The 25,985-nt window shown below is 44.4% G+C and overlaps 1 protein-coding gene across 1 annotated transcript; it reads left to right on the top strand.

The window, feature by feature from the left end:
* Positions 1–919: 919 nt before the first annotated feature.
* On the top strand, positions 920–24,161 carry LOC148047928 (uncharacterized). The gene is made up of 2 exons (XM_087708744.1): positions 920–2,029; positions 22,697–24,161. Exons 1-2 carry the CDS (start codon positions 974–976, stop codon positions 23,801–23,803), a joined length of 2,163 nt encoding a protein of 720 aa, XP_087564870.1. The 5' UTR covers positions 920–973; the 3' UTR covers positions 23,804–24,161.
* The last annotated feature ends 1,824 nt before the right edge of the window (positions 24,162–25,985 follow it).

Here is a 25,985-nt window from a genome sequence, read left to right as displayed (position 1 = left end):
AGCTTAGAAAGTAAAATTTAATCTTCTGACTTGTGCCTGGATTTGGAGGCCAAACAATCCAACTTTGCATAGGCTACGAATTGTCTTCAATGGAAAACATCTTTCATTTTGTTATTTACTGTCCAGCCAATGGCTCAGACTACTAGCAGCTTCCTTGCAATCTGAGGAGGAGCAGAGTTTGCTATATAAAATTCTTAATAATAGGAAAGATCCTGCAGTTCTTCCTTGGTCTGTTCTGTATTTTTTTCTCCCTTTCAGGAGGTTCTTCTGCCCTTTGAGGAGGTGGCTGTTTATTTCTCCGAGGAGGAGTGGTCTCAACTGGATCCTGACCAAAAAGCTCTGCATTGGGAAGTCATGCTGGAGAATTATAAGAATGTGGCCTCTCTTGGTAAGAGTTTCCCACTCTCCAGTCACAGAGTTCAGGAAGACCTTTTGTAGTTAGATGCCATTAACTAGTTCTTATGAAAACATTTATAAATTGATATCTTCAGAGGGAGAAGGGAAAGTTCTGTTTTTCTAGTGCTCCTAGGAAGGAAATAGGTCAATGGCATTTTGCTTAGATATATCCTATCTAATTTATATTTCTATATAAACATTTTATGACAACGTAATTCCTTGGTTTGAGGTAATGTCAAAATTCATCACACAGATTTTCAACTATTTTGGCCCAGATGCTTCCATATCAGTCCTATCAAGAGTTGCCATTCAGGTTTTTTGACTTAATGTCTTTTGCAAGGTTTTATGCCTCATCAATAGAGATGTTATCATTTCTATACCATGCCATTATTAAGATACAAATATGCAGTATATATTGGAATTTGGCACAATACCTGAAGGGAATCAATGTGACTTCTGACAAGAGTGAGCTTTTTCCCTAACCTTTCTCCCATTTTCATTTCTCTTTCACTTTGAAGGTGAGAATGAGAATAAAGACTCTGGAGAACCATTCCAAGTATTCAGACAAGGAGATGTAATGGAGAAACCTGCAATTCAAACAGAATTCCAAAATCAGGAGAGAAACCTGTTGAATAACTGGAATAAGGAAAGGTCATCTCCTTCGATTGTTTCTCAGATGCAGGACTTTATTGATCAACAAGAAAAACTAAAGAAGAAATATATTGAGAAAGATGTTAGAATCTTCAAAGAAACATTAGATATAAATGGACCCTGTGCATCACAAGCCAAAGGAGGAGCCAATATGGGCAAAGACAAAGGAAAGAAATACAGATGGAAGTTCACACCTTCACAAGAAAATGGGTCTCTTGAGTCACAGCAAAGTTTTCACATGGGAGAGAAGACAAATAAATTCAATGAACATGGAAAAAAGACTGTTAATAAAAAGACATCCACAATGGAGAAGCCATATAAATGCATGGAGTGTGGAATGGACTTTGAAAGACGCAGTAATCTTACAATCCATCGAAGGATCCACCCAGGAGAGAAGCTCTATAAATGCATGGAGTGTGGAATGGACTTTGAAAGACGCAGTAATCTTACAATCCATCGAAGGATCCACCCAGGAGAGAAGCTCTATAAATGCATGGAGTGTGGAATGGACTTTGAAAGACGCAGTAATCTTACAATCCATCAAAGGATCCACCCAGGAGAGAAGCTCTATAAATGCATGGAGTGTGGAATGGACTTTGGAAGATGCAGTAATCTTACACGCCATCAAAGGATCCACACAGGAGAGAAGCCATATAAATGCATGGAGTGTGGAAAGGGCTTTAGCCGAAACAGTAGCCTTATTACCCATCAAAGGATGCACACAGGGGAGAAGCCATATGAATGCATGGAATGTGGAAAAGGCTTCAGAACAAGCAGTAAACTTAAACGCCATCAAAGGATCCACACAGGGGAGAAGCCATATAAATGCATGGAGTGTGGAAAGGGCTTCAGAAACAGCAGTCATCTTACAAGGCATCAAAGGATCCACACACGGGAGAAACCCTATAAATGCATGGAGTGTGGAAAGGGCTTCATTCAAAACAATAATCTTATTACCCATCAAAGGATCCACACGGGAGAAGCCATATAAATGAATGGAGTGTGGAAAAGGCTTCAGAAAAAGCAGTGACCTTACATCCCATCAAAGGATCCACACAGGGGAGAAGCCATATAAATGAATGGAGTGTGGAAAGGGCTTCATCCAAAACAGTAACCTTACTACCCATCAAAGGATCCACGCAGGGGAGAAGCCATATAAATGAATGGAGTGTGGAAAGGGCTTCAGCACATCCCATAGTCTTATTTCCCATAACATGATTCATAGACTGGAGAATCCCCAAAACAAAGATATATTTGGATGAGAATGAATGCTAATTATTGATTTAATGGGTTTTATGAATGGATTTCAAATTTACAGACTGAACTCTGAAAAAGGTTTTTAGTAATGAAAAAAGAAACAATAGGCATGAGTCATTATAATTATGATTTATATATTTTTGAATGTATCTATATATACAGTATATAGAAATGTCAAACTAGCGGCTCACAGGCTGGTTGTGTTACGTGAAGGACACGCCTACCCCAGCTCCGCGAATAGGGAAACTGCTGCAATATGTCACATGATGGCCACGTGACACATGGAGTTTGAAATCCATGGTATATACATTCATTTTATTTCATTTTTTAGAAATGAGTTTCCTGTTTTCCAACTGCCAGAAGTCTCCCAGTTAGTCATAGCTTTCAGAGCGACATTTAACAGATGCTGCTTCCCTAAGCCCAAAAGGAAAATTTCAAAAAAAATATATAATCAAATTCTACCCATGGTAGAGAACTGGGATCCTCCACAATAGTTAAATTTGCATCCCTAGTGTAGAACTGAGACCTGAATCAGCCAGTATCTATGCAGAAGCATTGAACATTATTCAGTCAAAGTCCTCATGATATGAGGGAGTTGTCACGTGCAGATCAATGTAGAGCGTGTGGGAAGAGCTGAAAGGATGAACAATTCCTCTCTCACAAAAGGAGCCAGAAGCGCCCCAAGTGCATGTGCAATTTTCTTTTCAAGCATTATCGCCATGTTTTGCTCTTTTGTAGTGTGGTGAGTCCAAATTCGATTTAAATAAAATCAATTAAATATCAGTTGGGTAGTTTTGTTCTAGTTATGAATTATACTTACGTATTAAACTCTTTAGTTGATTTAAAAATGTATTAACACAAGATTTGTGGAAGGATTTGGAGGGAACATATTTCAGGATTTGAGAGTGTCATGTTGGTTTGAAGCTCAGTTGTCAGTAATAATTCTGGGTAAAGCTGGACAATAAAGAGACTGAAAAGAGCAGAGTGTCATCGTTCCAAATATCATGCAGAATTAAATTTGAGTCCAAGGCAAACCTTTCCTCAAAATTCCAATTTAATAAGTCAGACATGTTGGCACATCTGTGGAAAATCTCAAATCTGAAAACTTCCAGGGATTCCACCCAGTTGAAAGTTCATTATCTTATCCCCAGACCCATAAATCCATCACATGGTCCAATCTTCAGCCACGCTGGCATTTCCACCCATCTAGTTCCAATCAGATGCAGAGGTGCGGTAACAAAAGATGACCTTGGGCTTCTAGAAAAGAATGACAACAACACATTCCACAATTCTAATCCTTACTATTTCCCCTCCCAACTTTTACACTAATGAAACAGCACAGTGAAATAAAAGAGAGTGTGGCAGGCCAAAGATCCTAAAAGGTATATAACTGCAGGCCTGACAGGCGGCCTCTCCTCAGAAAAAAACACGTTTTCTGAAAAGAGAATAACTTAAAAGTTAACATAACACAATTAACCACCTCTTCCCCCCTCAGGGGGACCCCTTGGCTTATTGGGAGACTTCTCAAGGAATTGTTCTACTAACTTCTCCACTTTTAGGTTCCAACTTTTCACCCAAGTAGCTTCAGACAAAGGGTAACCCTTCCAATGCACTAAATACTGTAAGCGACCCCTATTCAGCCTGGAGGCTACTATTTTTGCCACCTGAGATTGTGTTTCCCCTTCTATCACTACAGGAGGAGATAAAGCTTGGGTGGACGGTCTTATACTGGATCCAATTACTGGCTTCAACAAGCTACAATGAAATTCTGGGCCAATTTTCCCTAGACTTCTGGGTAGACTGGGTCGAACTATAACTGGGTTAACTATCTTCACTATTGAGAATGGACCTAGAAATTTTGGACCAAATTCCTTGCTAAGCATTCTTAAACTTATGTATTTGGTAGACACAAAATTTTTGTCCCCGACATGGAAGGGGTTTTGGACACTGTTCCCTCTAAGGTGCGCGCCTGCACGACCGCGCACGTTGCAAGGAAACCCCGCGCAGCAGGTTTTATCTGCCGCGCAGAGATTTCTTAAGGAAACGTGTGGAAGTTCTTTGCAGGCGGCTACAACTGAATCTGGCAGTGCTGTTGCCTATTGGAGGAGGAGGAGGCGAACCAGCCTGCCACCACCTCCCACCGCCAGCCCCGCCGCTCTTCCCGCCCCCTTCTCAGCCCCACAGTCCAGCGGTCGCAGCAGAAACTGCTCCGGGTTTCCGCTGCCGCTCCCCGCATTTTCTGGACAGGGTCTCGCAGGAAGGAATCCCCTCTCCAAGGGATCCCCGTCCAGAAAATGCGGGGAGCGGCAGCGGAGACCCGGGGCTGCTTCTGCTGCGACCGCTGGACTGTGGGGCTGGGAAGGGGGCAGGAAGAGCGGCAGGGCTGGCGGTGGCCGGCGGTGGCAGGCTGGTTCGCCTCCTCCTCCTCCAACAGCACTGCCAGATTTCCACCCAACGCTGCGGGGGCGCCAGCAGGAGCTTTGGCAGCTTCACCTCAGCCGCAGCGCTGGGCAGCAAATGTGTTGGTGCTGTTGGAGGAGGAGGAGGAGGAGGAGGAGGAGGAGGAGGAGGAGGAGGCGGCAGCAATAGCACCTGAGGACAGGACAAGAAGCAATGGAAACTTGTCAGGAGACTCAAGCTGGAAATAAGGAGAAATCTGACAGTAAGAACAATTAAAATTAATGGAATCTTAATTCATTTGCTACAGTTTTCAAAAGACTGGAGGACCATTTGTCTCAGATGATATAAAGACTCCTGCCTTGGACAAGGGGCTGGACTAGAAGACCTCCAGGGTTCCACCACAAAACCGCGGAGGACAAAATTGTGCTCGACGAAAGCGCGCATTTGACGTCATCACAGCGCGACGAAAACATCGCACTGTGATCGAAAAATGTAAAAATAAAGTGAAAACCTTACCCTAACCCCCCCAAACCTAACCCTAAACCTAACCCTAAACCTAACCCTAAACCTAACCCTTAACCTAACCCTAAATCTAACCCTAAACCTAACCCTTAACCTAACGCTAAACCTAACGCTAACCCTTAACCTAACGCTAAACGTAACCCTAACGCTCTAAACCTAACCCTAACCCTTAACCTAACCCTAACCCTAAACCTAACCCTTACCTTTATGTGAATCAGCTTGCTTTAATTTTAATTTTATTTCAATTTTTAATTTTTTTCGTCACGCTGTTATGACGTCAAATGCGCGCTTTCGTCGAGCACGATTTTGTCCTCCGCGGTTTTGACAGGTCACGGACCTCCAGTATCCCTTCTGATTCTATGATTTTAAAAACCACAAGCTTTTTACAGCTCGCTTGCAACTTTACCAAATTTAATTCAGCCATTTCCTTTTGTTATTAAATGGGTATTGCTAGTTCAATGTACATGCACTCCACTTTTAAGATGCTGAAAAAATCCCCATGACCTGCAACAAAATTCATTCTTCCGCTCTTATCTTGCCCTAACTTCTGATAGGTTCCTGAAATAGAGATCTATAAAATTTAGTGAAAATGTTTCTATCTATTTTAATACAGACTCGTAAAACAGATTGGGACAAATGACATTAGTGCTCTGGGATAATAGCAGGTTTACTCTATTTGGATTTTCAGATAAAAGGTATCTTTTGTGCTAAGTTCTAACAATGTAGTTCTCTAATGTAACTATGAAACAGTCCAAATATATAATTCCCCTCAGGGAGGAATTCTGGGAGTTGAAGTCCACAAGTCTTAAAGCTATCACGCTTGAAGACCCCTGGGGCTTTTTTTCCCTAAAGGGTTAGGGGTGCAAGGGTCTTGTAACAACAGCTTTAAGACTTGCATGCTTCAAATGCCAGACTTTCTGAGCCAACATTTTGGTTGCTAAGCAGGAGCGTTGTTAAGTGATACTGATATTATATAACACTTTTAATTAAGCGGGCCCCTTGAATAAACATAACTTTGAGTTTCAAATAATACTGATTTTGTTGTTATCTTAGGTGACATATGTGAAAAAAATTCAGGTGCTCAGGCATGAAAATATGCCGCTCAAACACTATACTTTTCCGCTCACACTGAAAAAAAATTAGAGGGAACATTGGTTTTGAAGCGAGCGGTGTTATCAGTTTGCTTCTTGTAGGTTTCTGCGACATCTGCTAGAGCCTTGTTCATATTCTCCCAGCCTTTCGTTAGTGAGTCCATCCATTCATTCAAAGACATGAAGGAGGAAGGTTCTCTAGGCAGCTCAGGCATGGCAACAAATTCCATGCCACTGGTAATCTGGAGAGCCGTTAATCCCGTGCTGCTGTGGACCACATCGTTGTACGCCACTTCGGCGAAGGGTAGCAAGTCCAACCAGTTGTCTTGCTGATAGTGCACATAATATCGGATGTATTGTTCCACCTCTTTCTGCTGCACAGTTCATGCTGGGATGAACCTCTGAGCGCAGTTCTTGTGTGGACCCAATGGACCTCAGAACCTCTCTCCAGAATTTGGCTGTGAACTGGACTCCGCGGTCTGAAATGATCCTCTTGGGCAATCCATGCAGGCGACAAATGTGTTTCACAAACATTTTCGCTAATTTCTTTGAGGACGGCAACTCTGAACAAGCGATGAAGTGTGCCTGCTTGGAAACCAAATCAATAACTGTCCAGATTACTGTGTTCCCACTGCTGTCTGGGAGTTCCACGATGAAGTCCATTGCGACCTCTTCCCATGGTCGGTTAGGGCTGGCCACTCGTTGTAGTAGTTCAGGGGACTTTTCCGGCAGTGGTTTCATCGTTGTGGAAGTAGCACAGCTTTTTACGTAATCTTCCACCTCCGATTCCATCTTTGCCCATCAAAATTGACGCCTGGCAAGGTGAAGCGTTTTTAGGACTCCAAAGTGACCTCCTAGTTCCGCCTCATGGCTTCGCTGTAGAACTTCCAGCCTCAACCCTGCGGGGATGTACAGTTTGGACCCCTTCCAGGCTAATCCATTTTCCATCATTAGGATATCCTGGTTATTGTTGAGCCACTGGTCTGTAAGGGAGCGCCAATTTCATAGCTGTCATCAGCTTATCCTGACTTCGATTTGTGACTTGGGCTGTCTTTTGGTGGGAGGAAGAAATGATGGGGTGAACAACTTCTTACTATCATACTGTGGTTTTCTTGACAAAACATCCCCCAACAAGGTTTTTGGTACTTGTTCGATCCCTTGGGTTTTTGTGCTGAAGGTTCTGGGCTCTTGGGTTCAATCATCCCTGGGTGGCCCTATTCCTCCCCTGGTGGTAGCAGCACAAATGCAATCATCAATTTCCTACCGCCGTCTTCCCACTTTATCGTAGACTTCCACTTGTCAAGCAATGCAAGACCCAAGATAGTATTTTCTGGCATCTCTGGAGCCACAATGAATCTGAGAAGCCCATAGTGGCAGCCCACTTGTAACTTTACCAGTTATTAGCGTGGCTGGGCCCCCTCCAATTAGCATTCCATCTACCTGCTCAACCCGATTGGGACAGGCTAGAGGTCTTTTGCGTATACCCAGTTGCTTTACAATCGACATGCTGATAAAGCATTGAGTGCAACCGGTGTCCACAACTGCTTCAAGTTCCCCTTCCACCCCCGTCTCGGGTACTTGGAGGTTGGCTTGGAAGGCGAAGGGGAGGATGGGTGCACTCACCATTGGGTCATCTTTGGCATTTTCCTCCTCTGAGGCCTCCCCATTGGTAGGACTCTTCTTCACCTTAGGTTGGGGATCCTCTTCCAGAGGTTGTTGCCCCAGATGACTATTTTCTGGTGGCATCTGGGGCCTTCTCTTTACCACCGTGGCAGTTGGTGTGCACGTTTGTGGCATTGGGGCTGGAGCTAAGCACTCTGATGCTCTGTGGCTAAGTTGACAGTAACGGTGGCATTTTATTGGGCCCCACGAGGGAAGGAACCTAGTTACATCTCTAAACTTAGGAACCAACCTCATCACATTGTTCTGCTATCCATCCTGCAGTTTCCCCCTCATTCATCCATTCTTCTATTGTCGAGAACTCTTCTCTGTTGGAAGGTGGGGTAAGAACCTGTTGGGGCATTGCAGGTGCACATTGTTCCACCATCCATCCTGCAGCCTTCCCCTCGTTCATCCCGCCTTCCATTATCAAGAACACTTCTCTGTAGGAAGGTGGGGTAAGAACCTGTTGTGGCATTGCAGTTGAGACTGGACTCTGTGGGGGGGGGGGGTGTCAATCTCTGGGTTGGCCACTGCCCAGTTATCTGCCATGGTGCCATCTGCTGAGGGAGGGCAGGTGCCCACTGGCATCCCTTCCATCCATGACCGGGGTTTAAGACCCATCCTGGGGGTGCCTGATTCACAGGTTGCAGTTCAACCAATGATGACTGGCTAGGAGGGGTTATGTGCCAAGGCCCCTCTGCTGGCTTGGAGGATTTTCCCATGTTGATGGCCAAGCAGATGCCCACTGGCATCTTTTCCATCCAAACTCTGGGAAGAAAGCCCAATTTGGAGGTGCTTAATTCACAAGCTGAAGCCCAATTTCCGGTGGTTGGCTAGTGAAAAATGCTGGTCAAATCCCTTCTTGCTGGCTGGATTGAATCTGCCGACTGAATGGAGACGCGAAGAGACAGGAGAGACAAAGCGGGAGCCAAGCCGGGTCATTTCTTCCAAGAGGCAACTTTCCCATTGAATGACTCGCTGCCCTAGACCCTCTGCAGTCCCTCTCATCTGGCCAGAATGCCAGCGAGAGTGTTGGGCTGAAGGAAGGAGGGATACACACACTCGCGTTCTCCATCTCCCTCCCTCCCTCCCTCCCACTCTCTCTCTCAAATGGCAAATCCGAGCAGCTGCTGCTGGGAGCCCGTCCCATGCCTTCTCCCAATCCCCGCACCCCTTCTCTCAGCTACTTTCTGCCTTGTGACTGCTGTATCCAGGCTGGCTCTCCTCTCCTATTATTGTGGAAGGCGTCTCATGGGGGGGGGGGAAGCAGGCCTTTTTCCATTTCAAGGCGCTGCGGCTTCTTCCACGGCCTCCTCCCCCCTCACCTCTTAGAACTCCAGCCAGCTGCCCGCCAAGCTCTCCGCGGAGACTCACCCAGAGTTTTCACCACAATTTGCCTGGTGAGGGGAGGCGGCACGTTGATGCAGACCAAATCCACATCCTGGTGCAGCAGGACCTCGTCTATCCGGCTGGTGTAGAAGGGGACGCTCATCTCCTTGGCCAGTTCTTCCGCCTCTTCCTGAGTGCGGCCCCAGAGCGCCTGGACCGCGAAGCCCTCATCCTTTAGAAGCGGGATGATGACCCGGGCAGTCAGGCTGGTGCCGAACACGCCCACCCCGGGCAGCATGGTTGTTGCTGCTGCGGCTGTTTCTGCCTGCTTCCCTCCACCCTCACCTTTTTCCTCCCCTTCCTCCTCCTCCTCCTCGCTGCGATCTGGATGCCCGACGCGCCTTCCTTTCCTCCGCATTCGGCCCTTTCGCGTGGAGCCTCAAGATTACGAGCAATGCAGGGTTGCTACGCTAAGGGAGCCCGGTCCCAACTGGGAACTGCTGCTGCTGCTGCTGCTGCTGCTGCTGCTGCCGCAGGGACCAAGCAACACCCGATCCCTGCAGCAGTGGCTGGTTCTGCTCCCAGCAGCAGGCCCCTGCCGCGTCCAGCGCGTCTTCATCAGCAAGCAAGTTGCCTGCCCGGCTTGCTGCCGCTGCCCCTCCATAGCCGGGTCATCCCAAGTGGAGCTCCCCCTGCCTAGCTGCGTTGCACACACGTGCGGGCATTCAAGGAATCCGGCGTTGTTGCTTTTTAAAAAAAATGCCGGATTCCTTGAATACCCGCGCGTGTGTGCCATGCAGCTAGGCGCGGGAAGCTCCGGGTCGTGCACGTTTGGGATGACCCGGCCATGGAGGGGCAGCGGCAGCGAGCCGGGCGGACAACCCGCTTGCTGTTGAAGACGCACTGGACGTGGCAGGGCAGGGGCCCACGGCCGGGAGCAGAGCCAGCCACTGCTGCAGGGATCGGGTGCTGCTGGGTGCCTGCGGCAGCAGCAGCAGCAGTTCCCAGTTGGGACCGGGCGCCCTTACCGTAGCAACCCCGATTGCTCATAATCTTGCGGCTCTGCACGAAAGGGCCGAACGCGGAGGAAAGGAAAGTACGTCGGGCATCCAGATCTCAGCGAGGAGGAGGAGGAGGAGGAAGGGGAGGAAAAAGGTGAGGGTGGAGGGAAAGCAGCCGGGCAGCCTCCATCGGGCGGTGAGGCAAGCTGTGTGCAAGGCCGCTCGGTCAGCCCGCCCTGCGACTCCTGCTAGTGCTCGGCAGCGCACAGCCACCGCGCAGCCTCCAGCCCCGCAGGCCGTCCTCCCGGCGCACAGCCACTAGTCTATCTATAGACAAGATAGACCTGGAAAAATGAGTGAAAATGTTTGCAAGAGGAAGCCAAGACCCTTTCTACAAAAATCGAGACTTTTTTAAAATGCCCCGGGACGCGGGAAAAATTATTAAAAAGTGTGACTATCCCACCGTAAGCGGGACGTCTGGTCACATTAACATAGTACTTTCACCTTTCATTTTTCCTTCTTGTTTGGTCTGAGTCATTCTTTTACAGAATACGGAATAACAGAGTTGGAAGGGACCTTGGAGATCCTAGTCCAACCCTCTGCTCAGGCAGGAAACCCTATTCCATTTCAGACAAATGGTTTTCCAATCTCTTCTTTGAAAAAGTGTTGGAACTTCTAAAGGGAAGTTGTTCCACTGATCTATTTTTCTAACTGTCAGGAAAATGGTTATTTCTGAGCAACAAAAATTTAAGAGAGATTCTTATTAGGAAATGTTATTTTTTAAAACTAGTACTTTTAAATACAATATTCTTTACTGCAGCATAACACTGCCAAAAGCAGATGGATTGGGAAGGCTTTCTGATCAAGGGAAGGATGAGTGCCCTCTCCTGGTTTCCCATGGGAAATGCACCATTCTCCACTTTTGGCATCAGCACCTACGGCCCATAGAAAATCCACCAGGGTGTTAACTCTACAAACAAAAAGGGGACACCATGTACTTGGGCATTGGGCCACTGTTGCAGGTTCGCAAAGTAGTGAGATCATAAGACTTGCTTCCCAGGATGCTAGACTCCCTCTCTTTAACCCTTTGAGCTTCGCAGGCAGTTAAAAAGAATGTGTCTGGGTTCCAAATAGCCTCCAAAATTAAATCAAAGTCCAAGGCAAAGTATTGCTCAAATTTCCAATTTATTAAGAGAGCCATGTTGGCACATCTGGGAAAACCTGAATCTGAAAGCTTCCTGGTTTTCCCCACCCAGTTGAAATTTCACGATCTTGCCCCCACACCCACAAGTCCATCACATGGTCCAATCTTCCACTGCCATGCTGGCAGTTCCACATATCCAGTTCCGGTCAGGTACAAAGGATGACTTTGCCTTTCTAGAATGGGATTTTGTTTTGGCTGCATAGCATCTAAGTCCATACAATCCCCCCTCCCATTCTCCCACAATAGAAAAGGCATAGTAGAATAATAGAAAGTGTCACAGGCCAAAGATCCAAACAGAACACCTTAAAGGAAAGAGAGCCAGAGGTGGAAAGGGCTGGTGTGTGCAGGGGGGGGGGGTGTTCTTCCCATATGTAAGAAGAAATCAACCCCCCCATTATCCCAAATAAAATATTAACCATCAAAAAAATATTATCCATAAGGAAAAGCCTCAGAAAAGTCAAAAGACCAAGATGCTAATAAAAACCGCCTGAAGCCCATTCCACATTCCAGCCAGATGCCTAAAGAAAACATTGTAATAAGACTGCAAAGGGATGCAGCACTGAAGATAAGGAGCTTATTGAAACAGGAATCCAACAGGAATCCAGCTATCTAGATGGCTCCATTCATAAGCAAAGCAAATACTGCCTGCAGAAATCTACTCATCGCAGGATATTTCGAAACTCCTTCCGGCAATTTTGACAGCTAACAAAAGCAGAATGATAGGATTAGAGCAAGCAGCCCCTCACCCAAAACTCTAACACAAGACATAGATATCAGCCACAATAAGAATTACCCAACCCCCTTTCAGAGCACAAAGCCCATAGTGCACAAATCCCAAACTTCAAAAGTTACAGAACCATGGAAGAAAGCTTCCACTCACCCAGTTGGATGGGCATGTGAGAGTTGTAAATTCAGCCCTGTGTTTGATGAGGGGTGAATCGTGGTTTTTCCTTGGAGCCTACTTTATGATTAAGTAAAATAAACCTGAGGTAGGTTCTAAGAAACATATTTTTATTATAAAATAAATAACAAACAAACTTACTGGCTAATAACTACATTCTGGTAAAGTTCCTAGCACACCTCCTCATGGCAGGCAAAACAGAAAAAGAAAGGGACATGCACACTAGGCTTACAGAGAAGTGTCAGCCTACCGTATGTCTTAGAATATAAGCACAGCTGGCAAAACAAAAGAACATCGTGACAGGGCAGTTGCCCCAGAACTGCACCCTGTGTCTAATTCAGATACAATCATTTGAGTCCTGGGACTGGGAGACCCCCAGATCCCATGTTTCCCTACCAATCTTTTCGATGATTCTAACAGGCAGAGGGGGAAGCAGAAGTCCAGAGCAGGAATAAATTCAGGTCCCAAGAAAGAAAAGGGGTGAACTGGATAGTCTTTTCTGACCCATTTCTTCGGAAAAAGCTCCTGGATAGGGGAAGTGGGTGAGCTTGCATGGGAAATCTCGAGCAGGAAATCAGAAAAGGTTAGCAAGGAAGAGATGCAAAAGATTATGCCTGCATTCCCATTATGTGCTGGATGACACTAAACTTGGTTTGCTGCCTCTGCAGTTCAATTGGTCATAGGAGGGTAGTGAACCAGATCACCATGTTGTTGAAAGAAATGTCCTGGTTTCAGCTCCAAGTGGGGAAGAAGACACTGGAGACATGGAGGCTGCTTGGAAAGGTGGTTTATTGTTGGACAGGGCCACATGGCTTGAGCCCTGAACAGAAAAGGTGATCACATGTTTCAATGTTGATGGAGAAGAGAGAAGGGCTGAGGAAGGGGCTTGCTGGGCTTTTTATACCCTGTTTAGTCCCACCTCTCTGTTTCCTGTTCCTGTGTAAGAAATGTATTCTGATTGGTTGTCAGACTCCCATGGGGCCATGCAGGGGGCTACTCTCTAGGCTGTTTTGAATCCATAGATGGGTTCTCAGATGCCATGTGGAGAGTTCAGTAATATCCCTTCGCCCTGCAGCTGCAGTGGAGGAGTCTTTATTATGTAAAGTGGGCTGGCCTGGCCTTCTCAATGGCCTATTGACAAAGTGTGAATGGGCAGGACGCTACAGACAACTATTCTGTCTTTTAAACCATGTTTCTTTCTTTTCACATCCAGAGAAATATTCTGCCTTTTCAATATTTCCTAGGATATTTAATTTTTCTGGGAGAGGGCTGAATGATAACTTCCCACAATGTTCACCTGTGTGCTTTTAAGCCTTTGTGTTTCATGTGAACTGAGCCCCTCGATTTGATTGACCTGTTTGTGTTGAGGGTATCTTGTGGGAACTTGCATGGCTGAGTGTAGGAAGAAAGAGAAATGGGGGATCCTAAACCAGGGTCAGTTGACTGGCATTTCATTTGATGTGGACTGAATTTTCATCCTTTGTTAAATGCCAAATACACTGAATATCCTAGGTGGAAGTCATCCATTTACCATCTCAGAAAACTATTTCTAGGGGGATGAGTGTGGTTGAGGGCTTAAGGGCTTGTTCTCCTATTCACCTTCTCTCCTATTTCTCCACTCTTGTATGAGCACCTTCCGTGCACAGAAAATCCACCAGGGGGGGCACTTCAGCTTTGGGACCCTGTTACAAGTTGGGAAGGCAGTGATGTCATTTGGTTTTGCCTTTCTGGGATACTACTAGATTCTCTCTTTAACCACGTGTGCTGTGGAGGAGTTTAGAAAGGCGGAGAGAAAATCTGAAAGATCCAGAGGTGGAAAAGGTAAGTGTGTGTGTGTGTGTGTGTGTGTGTGTCTGTGTGTGTGTGTGTGTGTTCTTCTCACAGAAAGGGAGACGGAGGGTTGTCTCTCTAAGAAAAGGGGAAGAGAGACATGCCTAGTCCTCATCCAGGTTCAGTTTTTTGAGTTTTAGGAGTGGGAGAAACTTCCCGAACCTATGTTTCCCTCCCTCCTAACCGCCCCTTTCCATGATTGTAACAGACATGGGGGGTGGGGGGAGCAGAGTCCATGCATGCTGCCCTGGGGAACAAAACCAGATCCTCAGAAAGGAAAGTGTGTGTGTGGGAAAACCTGTAGAGTCCTTCCCACCCCATTTCCTGGTGTAATCTCCTGTGTAGGGGGAGAGCTTGCATGGCAAATCTCAAGCAGGAAATAAGAAATATATTTGCAAGGAAGAGAGGCAGAAGATGATGCCTCCATTCTCACTGTGTGCTGGATGACACTAAACTAGGTTTGGATCCCCTTTCTAATTTGTCTTAGGAAAGCAGTAAACCAGCATCCCAAGACAGGATCAATTGACTGGCATTTCATTTGATGTGAACTGAACTTTCATGCTTTGATCTACACTTTAAAAAAGAAAGTCTCTCCTTGTGAGCAAAAAGAAATTGAAAGGATCCAAAATGCCAAATACACTCAATCTTCTTGATGGAAGTCATCACTTTACCAGTTCAGAAAATACTTTTCAATATGTGGGGATGAGTGTTGATGAATGGTCCAATCCATAACTTTCTGGCTGTTTGAATATATTCCCTTTTCTGTAAGGGAATCACAAAATGGAGGTCTTTTGTTCATCTTCTTTACAGACAATGTTATTTCTTTGGCTAAGAAGACTTTAGGACCGTATTCCCATGGCTAGGTGAACATTGCTATGAATGTGTGGGAAACATCCCCCCCCCCTCCAAGAATAACATTTTGGGGAAATATTAAAAAGAAGCAGAATATTATATTCCCCCTAAGGGAGAAATGGAGAATCGTGCTCTTAAGGGAAGCAGAAGCCAGCCTCAGTCTCCCTGCCCCAAGGGGAAACTGAGGGGGGCAGTTTTTAGAAATGCAGATTTGGTTATCCATTCAGAAAGACTGAATCAGGCAGAAACTTTAGATAAGCAATACAATTAAGCCAAAGGTTGACAAAGTTGAGCTTTGCCCTGATATATGAATGGCATAACACAGGTTGTGGTTTCGTGTTTTTAGAGCAGTGGTCTCAATCTTGACAAGGTCCTCTCTTTGCCCCTGTTTTTCATAACATTTCATCACGTACAGCGATCTGGAGATTCTGCAGAAGTCCCCAAAGGAAGGAAGAAAACATACAGGATGGTAAGAATCGAGATCACAAAGATGAGAGACTTTTTATAAAGGTTCTCCAACTTAGAAATTGCCACCATGCATGGTCATATGACAGCAACACAAGTGCCTTCTGTAATCCTCCAGTCCCACTCAGATCTTAAAAAGAAAATTACAATGTATGTGAATGGATAGAGAATCTGATCCCAGAACTTGTCCTCTTGGGTGTTAGATAAAATTGTAGAATTTGCATTTCCCCTTTAGCCTATAGAGTGCCAGCCATGACCCCATAGGAATCCCCCCACTCTGAACTCCATTTTGTCAGCCGTCCCAGAATGACATGTGGTTGGTGGTTCTGCTTTCTTTCCAATCAGCCTCCAGCCTCCATTTTATTCCCAGCCCTTCCTCCTGTATTGGAACTGAACCAGATGGATATTTCTTCCAAGAAATGAAAAAAGCATTTGGAGATACACAACCTTCCTTGGACTAATTCTGAATTGTGTTACAGGGCAGAGAGAGAATGGCTGGCCTTCCTTTAGCAAGTGAGGGAAGTGGAAAAGGCCCTTCCAGTGCTCAGTCTGGAATCCGTGGGGAGATCTGGGCAAGAACTGGGCAGAAGATGCTGGAAGAAGGAACCATCGTTTCACAAGTTCAGGCCTGGAACTTCAGGAGCGTCCAATATCAGGAGGATGAGGGTCCCCGAGGACTTTGTAGCCGACTCCACTTCTTTTGTAGTCGGTGGTTGAGACCAGAAAAGCACACAAAAGCGCAGATGCTGGACCTGGTGGTTCTGGAGCAGTTCCTGGCCCTTCTTCCTCTGCAGATGGAGAGCTGGGTGCGGGAGTGTGGAGCAGAGACCAGCTCCCAGGCGGTGGCCCTGGTGGAAGGCTTCCTCCTGAGCCAGGCGGAGGAGAAGAAGGAGCAGGTTGAGTTGCAGGTGAAATATAAATCTTACCCCGGTATTTCTTTCCTTTGTCACAAGTCCAGTAGAGTTGGTAAAAAGTTCCATTTTATATTTACATTTCAAACGTGTATTTGAAATTCCTTTGAGATTTGAAAAATCTTTGGCAGTTTATCAGATGTTAAGCAGAGGTAGGCACCACTTCATGATGTGTAATGTCCATTAATTCTTTTTTTTCCTGGATCCTATTTCAAGTCCTTCGCAATGGAGATCAGAGATCCTGAGACAAAGAGGCATTTGTCAAATCTCCCTCAAGAACTGCCTTTCAGGGGGATCCCTCAGGGAGATCCAGTTCAGGAGACCTCAGGAGGTAATATAAGGTCCTTCCACTCCTTTGATAAATCCTAACTTTCTCATCTTCTCTGTGTCCTCTCCTCCCATTTTATTAATTATCCCTTTTGAAATTCTGTCTCCGTCACAGGGAAGAATAGAAGGAAGTCGACTCTTTGTTTGGGGGGAGTGGAAACCATGACTGAACCTCCAACTCAGGTATGAGAATAATTTTGATTTACTAGATTTTTATTTTTTTCCCTCAGGAAATCAGCTGTTGTACATATTATAGGTAGTCTTTGACTTAGGACCACAATTGAGCCTAAATTTTTTGTTGTTGAGTGACACATTTGTTAAGTGAACTTTGCCCCATTTTACGACCTTTCTTGCCACAGGTGTTAAGTGAATCGCTGAAGTTAGAAGTATGGTTGTTGTTAAGTGGCTTCCCTAATGACTTTGCTTGTCAGAGGTTCACAAAAGGTGATCACATGACCCTGGGACCCTGCAACTGTCATAAATATAAGTCAAATTTGATCATGCGGCCATGGGGATGCTGGAACAGTCGTAGGTATGAAAAACGGGCATAAGTCATTTTTGTCACTGTCGTTGTAAATCCCTAAAAACTGTTGTATTTGGTATTTGGTATTTATTAGTATTTATAGGCCGCCCTTTTCCCTGAGGGGACTCAGGGCGGCTTACATAAAATGGGGAAGGAGGGTACAGACAATAGACACAAGACAGTACATAAAAGTAAAAATAGTAAACAACATTCATTCATCATTCGGGTGGGGGCAGATTATCTTTATCCCCAGGCCTGACGGGCTAGCCAGGTCTTAAAGGCTGTGCGGAAGGTCTGGGCGGTGGTGAGGGTACGAATCTCCACGGGGAGATCGTTCCAAAGGGTCGGAGCTGCTACTGAAAAGGCTCTCCTCCGTGTGGTTGCCAGTCGACACTGACTGGCAGATGGTACTCGGAGGAGGCCTAATCTGTGCGATCTAATTGGTCGCAGGGAGGTAATTGGCAGGAGGCGGTCTCTCAAGTACGCAGATCCACTACCATGGAGGGCTTTATGCGTGACAAGTAGCACCTTGAAGCGCACCCGGAGATCAACAGGTAGCCAGCGCAGCTCGCGGAGGATAGGTGTTATGTGGGCAAACCGAGGTGCACCCATAATCACTCGCGCGGCCGCGTTCTGGACTAGCTGAAGTCGCCGGATGCTCTTCAAGGGCAGCCCCATGTAGAGCACATTGCAGTATTCCAGCCTAGAGGTCACAAGGGCCCGAGTGACTGTTGTGAGGGCCTCCCGATTCAGGTAGGGTCGCAACTGGCGTACCAGGCGAACCTGGGCAAATGCCCCCCTGGTCACAGCCGTCAGATGGTGGTCGAAAGTCAGCTGTGGATCCAGGAGGACTCCCAAGTTGCGAACCCTCTCTGAGGGGTATAAAATTTGACCCCCCAGCCTGAGCGATGGAACACTGGTCGAATTTTTGGGAGGGAAACACAACAGCCACTCAGTCTTCTCCGGTTGAGTACAAGCTTGTTAGCCCTCATCCAGTCCATAATGGCCTCAAGATCCCGGCTCATCACCTCCACCACTTCATTGAGTTGGCACGGGGCGGACAGATACAACTGAGTATCGTCCGCATATTGATGGTATTTTATCCCGTGCCTCCGAATGATCTCACCCAGCGGTTTCATGTAGATGTTAAATAGTAGGGGGGATAAGACCAAACCCTGCGGCACCCCATATGTTAGGGGCCTAGGGGTCGATCTCTGTCCCCCCACTAACACCGACTGCGACCTGTCCGAGAGGTAGGAGGAGAACCACTGCAAAACAGTGCCTCCCACCCCCACCTCCCGCAGTCGTCGCAGAAGGATACCATGGTCGATGGTATCGAAAGCCGCCGAGAGGTCGAGGAGAACCAGGATGGAGGCATGGCCTCGGTCTCTGGCCCTCCAGAGATCATCGGTCAATGCGACCAAAGCGGTTTCTGTGCTGTAACCGGGTCTTGTATGTTGAGGACTACCTGTACTGTCTTCTACCATCTTCCCCTTTTCTTTTGGTTGGAGATTCTTTTTAGAATTTTTTTTTTAGATTAGTACTTTCAAAACAAAACTGTTTTCGCTAATTATTCTCCCAACTTTTCAATAAATAATGTTTTACAGAATTCTTTATGTTAGTTATGATGTCTGCAGCTTGTCCTATGAAAAACTGTACAAAAGAGATGGTTTGCGTCCATCAAACAAATGGATTGCTTGGCATTAAATTCACAGATGCTCTGGATAAACATTTCAACTAAACAGTGCGGACAGAGAATTAATTGATACAGAATATTTCTGTCCCCAGCATTCTAAAATTAATAGGGTTAACAGTGCATATAACATAGATGTTTGTGTGGGTAAGAATGTCAACTTTGCTGTCAAGCAAAATCAAGCATTTAATAGTGAGTGCCATACAATCTGCAATCAAACAGGTGGAACGAAAGTAGGGGAAGTCAGACACAACACAGGTTATGTAGACAGTAAACACATGGTCAGTCAAAATAGATGCAAATGTGTATACACCAATTCACAGAGTATGAGGAATAAACAGGGTGAATTAGAAATTTAAGTAAATGAGGGCAGATACGATATTGTTGCCATGACAGAAACTTGGTGGGTTGAAACCTACAAATGAAACATACAACTATAGGGTAATACAGCTATTTTTATTTTTTTTAAATAGACCAAATGAAATAGGTTGTAGAGTTGCACTATATATAAGAAATAACTACACCTCTACAGAAATAGAGCACAACAATGCTGATAACTGCCTTGACATCAACTGGGAGACAAACGCTGCACCAAGTGGAAGATAATACAGGTTCCTGATAAACCTAGCATACAACTTTGTTTCCTAAAAAGTAGAGAAGGGGAACAAGGGAATCAACCAGATTGGTCTTAATTCTCACTAAGAGAGATTATATGATAGAAGGTGTTGAAGCTATAGGAATCTTATGGGGGAATGATCATGCAATACCGGAATTCCACATTATGCAAGCACAAGCAATAGAACTAAGTCAAACTAGAGTCTTGGGCTTTAAAAGACAAACTTGAACAGAGAGACCTTGGGAATGATTCCATGGATGAGAATCCTCAAGGGGAAAACAACTCAAGAAGTTTGGGAAATTTTGAGAAGTGAGATTATAAAAGCCCAGTCTAGCACAAAACCAATGAAGAAGAAAAATAACAGCTCTCAAAAGAAATCAGCATGTCTGCAAAAACAGCACCACAAAAACAAAACCATAAAAACAGATTAGGAACACAAGTTAAAATCGGTAAGTGAGCACCTGTCCACCCTAGATGAGAAGACCAAGAAAGCTGATTAGGGGACTGGAGGCGAAAGCATATAAAGAATGGTTGCAGGAATTGGGTATGTCTAGTTTAATGAAAAGAAGGACTTGGGGTGACATGACAGCAATGTTTCAATATCTCAGTGGCTGCCACAAAGAAGAGGGAGTCAAGCTGTTCTCCAAAGCAAATGGGTGGAAACTTGGATAACCATTTGTCTGAAATGGTATGGAGTTTCCTGCCTAAGCAGGAGGTTGGAGTAGAAGACCTCCAAGGTCCCTTCTAGCTAAATTATTCTATCCTACCCTACCTTACCCTGCCCTGCCCTACACTATCCTATCCTACATGCTGCCCCATTTTTGTAATTATTTGAGTTGAATTTGTGCTAGGAACCTCAAAAATATTTAAATATTCAAACTAGCAAGCTTCCATTTTTCCAATGCCTCATTTACAATCATTAATAAGAAAAATACACAGTTAACAGTTAAGATTATTAAAATCCCAGGACAGTCAAAATATAGAAACGTCTCCAAGTAAAAAGTGTTCTGAAAGAACAATTAGCCAAGGCCCCATTAACTTAGAAAGTAAAATTTAATCTTCTGACTTGTGCCTGGATTTGGAGGCCAAACAATCCAACTTTGCATAGGCTACGAATTGTCTTCAATGGAAAACATTCTCCATTTCCTTATTTACTGTCCAGCCAATGGCTCAGACTACAAGCAGCTTCCTTGCAATCTGAGGAGGAGCAGAGTCTCTGGGTATTGATGGCACACCAGACAGAACCCTGGTTGAGCTCTCCCAGCACTTTCAGGAAGGTGTTGAGGATGAACAGGATTGCTCCTTCTTAGGACAACATAAGGCATTTCATAAAATACTACAAAGAATCCCTTCCCCTACAGACACATTTCCTTCTTTAAAGGCAGGAAGGGTTTAAAGGCCTTCACTGTCTTCAGAGAATCAACCGGCAGGTGGGCCTTGGAAAACCCACCAATCAGGAACACTATCCAAGGAAGGGTTAATGTCACTGATTGGTGGGTTTTCCGAGGACCATCTGCCAGTTGACTCTCTCAAGTCACTGAGGACCTTTTGATTGTGGATGGATGGATTCATAGATCCAGAATGAAGAGTATTCTAATTCGGGTTTGCTGCTTGTTTGGTAGATCAATTGATCCAGAAGAAAAAAGGGCTTATTTAACCTGAATGGCACTGAAAGTCCTACAGAATCATTCAAGTTCATAAAATCTTCCTAAAATATTTCTTTAGTCAAATGCTTTTGGTTCTGTCAATTTTGTCATCTAAACCACAGATCCTTACTAAGCATAGAGCCATTTATCTTAATGTTTATGTTTGCTATATAAAATTCTTAATAATAGGAAAGATCCTGCAGTTCTTCCTTGGTCTATTCTGTATTTTTTTCTCCCTTTCAGGAGGTTCTTCTGCCCTTTGAGGAGGTGGCTGTTTATTTCTCCAAGGAGGAATGGTCTCAGCTGGATCCTGACCAAAAAGCTCTGCATTGGGAAGTCATGCTGGAGAATTATAAGAATGTGGCCTCTCTTGGTAAGGGTTTCCTACTCTCCAGTCAGAGAGTTCAGGAAGACCTTTTGTAGTTAGATGCCATTAGCTAGTTCTTATGAAAACATTTATAAATTGATATCTTCAGAGGGAGAAGGGAAAGTTCTGTTTTTCTAGTGCTCCTAGGAAGGAAATAGGTCAATGGCATTTTGCTTAGATATATCTTATCTAATTTATATTTCTATTTAAACATTTTATGACAAAGTAATTTCTTGGTTTGAGGTAATGCCAAACTTCATCACACAGATTTCAACTGGCCCAGATGCTTCCACATCAGTCCTATCAAGAATTGCCATTCAGGTTTTTTGACTTAATGTCTTTTGCAAGGTTTTATGCCTCATCAATAGAGATGTTATCATTTCTATACCATGCCATTATTAAGATGCAAATATGCAGTATATATTGGAATTTGGCACAATATCTGAAGGCAATCAATATGACTTCTGACAGAGTGAGCTTTTTCCCTAACCTTTCTCCCATTTTCATTTCTCTTTCACTTTGAAGGTGAGAATGAGAATAAAGACTCTGGAGAACCATTCCAAGTATTCAGAAAAGGAGATGTAATGGAGAAACCTGCAATTCAAACAGAATTCCAAAGTCAGGAGAGAAATCTGTTGAATAACTGGAATAAGGAAAGGTCATCTCCTTCGATTGTTTCTCAGATGCAGGACTTTATTGATCAACAAGAAAAACTAAAGAAGAAATATATTGAGAAAGGTGTAAGAATCTTCAAAGAGACATTAAATGTAAATGGACCCTGTCCATCACAAGCCAAAGGAGGAGCCAATATGGGCAAAGACAAAGGAAAGAAATACAGTTGGAAGTTCACATCTTCTCAAGAAAATGGGTTTCTTGAGTCACAGAAAAGTTTTCACATGGGAGAGAAGACAAATAAATGCAATGAACATGGAAACAAGACTATTAATAAAAAGACATCCACAATAGAGAAGCCCTATAAATGCATGGAGTGTGGAAAGGACTTCGGAACACGCAGTAATCTTACACTCCATCAAAGGATCCACACAGGAGAGAAGCCATATAAATGCATGGAGTGTGGAAAGGTCTTCAGATCAAGCAGTAAACTTACACGCCATCAAAGGATCCACACAGGAGAGAAGCCATATAAATGCATGGAGTGTGGAAAGGACTTCGGAACACGCAGTGAACTTACATCCCATCAAAGGATCCACACAGGAGAGAAGCCATATAAATGCATGGAGTGTGGAAAGGGCTTCAGAACAAGCAGTGAACTTAAATGCCATCAAAGGATCCACACAGGGGAGAAGCCATATAAATGCATGGAATGTAGAAAGGGCTTCAGAACAAGCAGTGAACTTAAATGCCATCAAAGGATCCACACAGGAGAGAAGCCATATAAATGCTTGGAGTGTAGAAAAGGCTTCAGAACAAGCAGTGAACTTAAATGCCATCAAAGGATGCACACAGGGGAGAAGCCATATAAATGCATGGAGTGTGGAAAGAGCTTTAGAAAAAGCAGTAATCTTACACGCCATCAAACAATCCACGCAGGGGAGAAGCCATATAAATGCATGGAGTGTGGAAAGGACTTTGGAACACGCAGTAAGCTTACACTCCATCAAAGGATCCACACAGGAGAGAAGCCATATGAATGCATGGAGTGTGGAAAGAGCTTTAGAAAAAGCAGTAATCTTACACGCCATCAAAGGATCCACACAGGAGAGAAGCCATATAAATGCATGGAGTGTGGAAAGGGCTTCAGAACAAGCAGTGAACTTACATACCATCAAAGGATCCACACAGGAGAGAAGCCATATAAATGCACGGAGTGTGGAAAGGACTTCGGAACACGCAGTAAGCTTACACTCCATCAAAGGATCCACACAGGAGGGAAGCCATATAAATGCATGGAATGTGGAAAGGGCTTCAGAACAAGCAGTGAATTCAAACGCCATCAAAGGATCCACACAGGAGAGAAGCCATATAAATGCTTGGAGTGTGGAAAAGGCTTCAGAACAAGCAGTGAACTTAAATGCCATCAAAGGATGCACACAGGGGAGAAGCCATATGAATGCATGGAGTGTGGAAAGAGCTTTAAAAAAAGCAGTAATCTTACACGCCATCAAAGGATCCACGCAGGGGAGAAGCCATATAAATGAATGGAGTGTGGAAAGAGCTTCAGCACACCCATAATCTTATTTCCCATAACATGATTCATAGACTGGAGAATCCCCAAAACAAAGATACATTTGGATGAGAATGTATGCTAATTATTGATTTAATGGGTTCTATGAATGGATTTCAAATTTACAGACTGAACTCTGAAAAAGGTTTTTAGTAATGAAAAAAGAAACAATAGGCATGGGTCATTATAATTATGATTTATATATTTTTGAATGTATCTATATATACAGTATATAGAAATGTCTAACTAGCGGCTCACAGGCTGGTTTTGTTACGTGAAGGACACGCCTACCCCAGCTCCGCGAATAGGGAAACTGTTGCAATATGTCACATGATGGCCACGTGACACATAGAGTTTGAAATCCGTGGTATATATGTTTGTTTTGTTTTATTTTTTAGAAATGAGTTTCCTTTTTTCCAACTGCCAGCAGTCTCCCAGTTAGTCATATCTCTCAAAGTGATGCAAAGACATTTAACAGATGCTGCTTCCCTAAGCCCAAAAGGAAAATTTGAAAAAATAATAATCAAATTATACCCATGGTAGAGAACTGGGATCCTCCACAATAGTTAAATTTGCATCCCTAGTGTAGAACTGAGACCTGAATCAGCCAGTATCTATGCAGAAGCATTGAACATTATTCAGTCAAAGGCCTTATGACAAGAGGGAGTTGTCACGTGCAGATCAATGTAGAGCGTGTGGGAAGAGCTGAAAGGATGAACAATTCCTCTCTCACAAAAGGAGCCAGAAGCGCCCCAAGTGCATGTGCAATTTTCTTTTCAAGCATTATTGCCATGTTTTGCTCTTTTGTAGTGTGGTGAGTCCAAATTCGATTTAAATAAAATCAATTAAATATCAGTTGGGTAGTTTTGTTCTAGTTATGTATTATACTTACGTATTAAACTCTTTAGTTGATTTAAAAATGTATTAACACAAGATTTGTGGAAGGATTTGGAGGGAACATATTTCAGGATTTGAGAGGGTTATGTTGGTTTGAAGCTCAGTTGTCAGTAATAGTTCTGGGTAAAGCTGGACAATAAAGAGACTGAAAAGAGCAGAGTGTCATCGTTCCAAATATCATGCAGATTTAAATTTGAATCCAAGGCAAAACTTTCCTCAAAATTCCAATTTAATAAGTCAGACATGTTGGCACATCTGTGGAAAATCCCAAATCTGAAAACTTCCTGGGATTTCACCCAGTTGAAAGTTCATGATCTTATCCCCACACCCATAAATCCATCACATGGTCCAATCTTCTTCAGCCACGCTGGCATTTCCACCCATCTAGTTCCGATCAGATGCAGAGGTGCGGAGACAAAAGATGGCCTTGGGCTTCTAGAAAAGAATAACAACAACACATTCCACAATTCTACTCCTTTCCATTCCCCTTCCCAACTATGACACTAATGAAACAGCACAGTGAAAAAAAAGAGAGTGTGGCAGGCCAAAGATCCTAAAAGGTATATAACTGCAGGCCTGACAGGCGGCCTCTCCTCAGAAAAAAACATGTTTTCTGAAAAGAGAATAACTTAAAAGTTAACATAATACAATTAACCAACTTTTCCCCCCTCAGGGAGACCCTTTGGCTTATTGGGAGACTTCTCAAGGAATTGTTCTACTAACTTCTCCACTTTTAGGTTCCAACTTTTCACCCAAGTAGCTTCAGACAAAGGGTAACCCTTCCAATGCACTAAATACTGTAAGCGACCCCTATTCAGCCTGGAGGCTACGATTTTTCCCACCTGAGATTGTGTTTCCCCTTCTATCACTATAGGAGGAGATAAAGCTTGGGTGGACGGTCTTATACTGGATCCAATTACTGGCTTCAACAAGCTACAATTAAATTCTGGGCCAATTTTCCCTAGACTTCTGGGTAGACTGGGTCGAACTATAACTGAGTTAACTATCTTCACTATTGAGAATAGACCTAGAAATTTTGGACCAAATTCCTTGCTAAGCATTCTTAAACTTATGTATTTGGTAGACACAAAAACTTTGTCCCCCACACGGAAGGGGTTTTGGAGCGAGCGGTGTTATTAGTTTTCTTCTTGTAGGTTTCTGCGACATCTGCTAGAGCCTTGTTCGTATTCTCCCAACCTTTCGTTAGTGAGTCCATCCATTCATTCAAAGACATGAAGGAGGGAGGTTCTCTAGGCAGC

Source organism: Thamnophis sirtalis, unplaced genomic scaffold, assembly GCF_051295495.1.
Source record: "Thamnophis sirtalis isolate CommonGarterSnake01/CBP01778 unplaced genomic scaffold, rThaSir2_p1.2 scaffold_3, whole genome shotgun sequence".
Lineage (NCBI taxonomy): Eukaryota > Metazoa > Chordata > Lepidosauria > Squamata > Natricidae > Thamnophis > Thamnophis sirtalis.
The sequence above is the reverse complement of the archived record's forward strand: the minus strand, read 5'-3'. Positions and strand labels throughout refer to the sequence as shown.

Bases quoted from the DNA above. Each gene is read 5' to 3' on its own strand.
- LOC148047928 (XM_087708744.1), top strand. From the start codon at position 974: ATGGAGAAACCTGCAATTCAAACAGAATTCCAAAATCAGGAGAGAAAC. The intron at 2,030-22,696 runs GCCATATAAATG...CACACAGGAGAG, and splicing joins AAAGGATCCACACGGGAGAA to AAGCCATATAAATGCATGGA.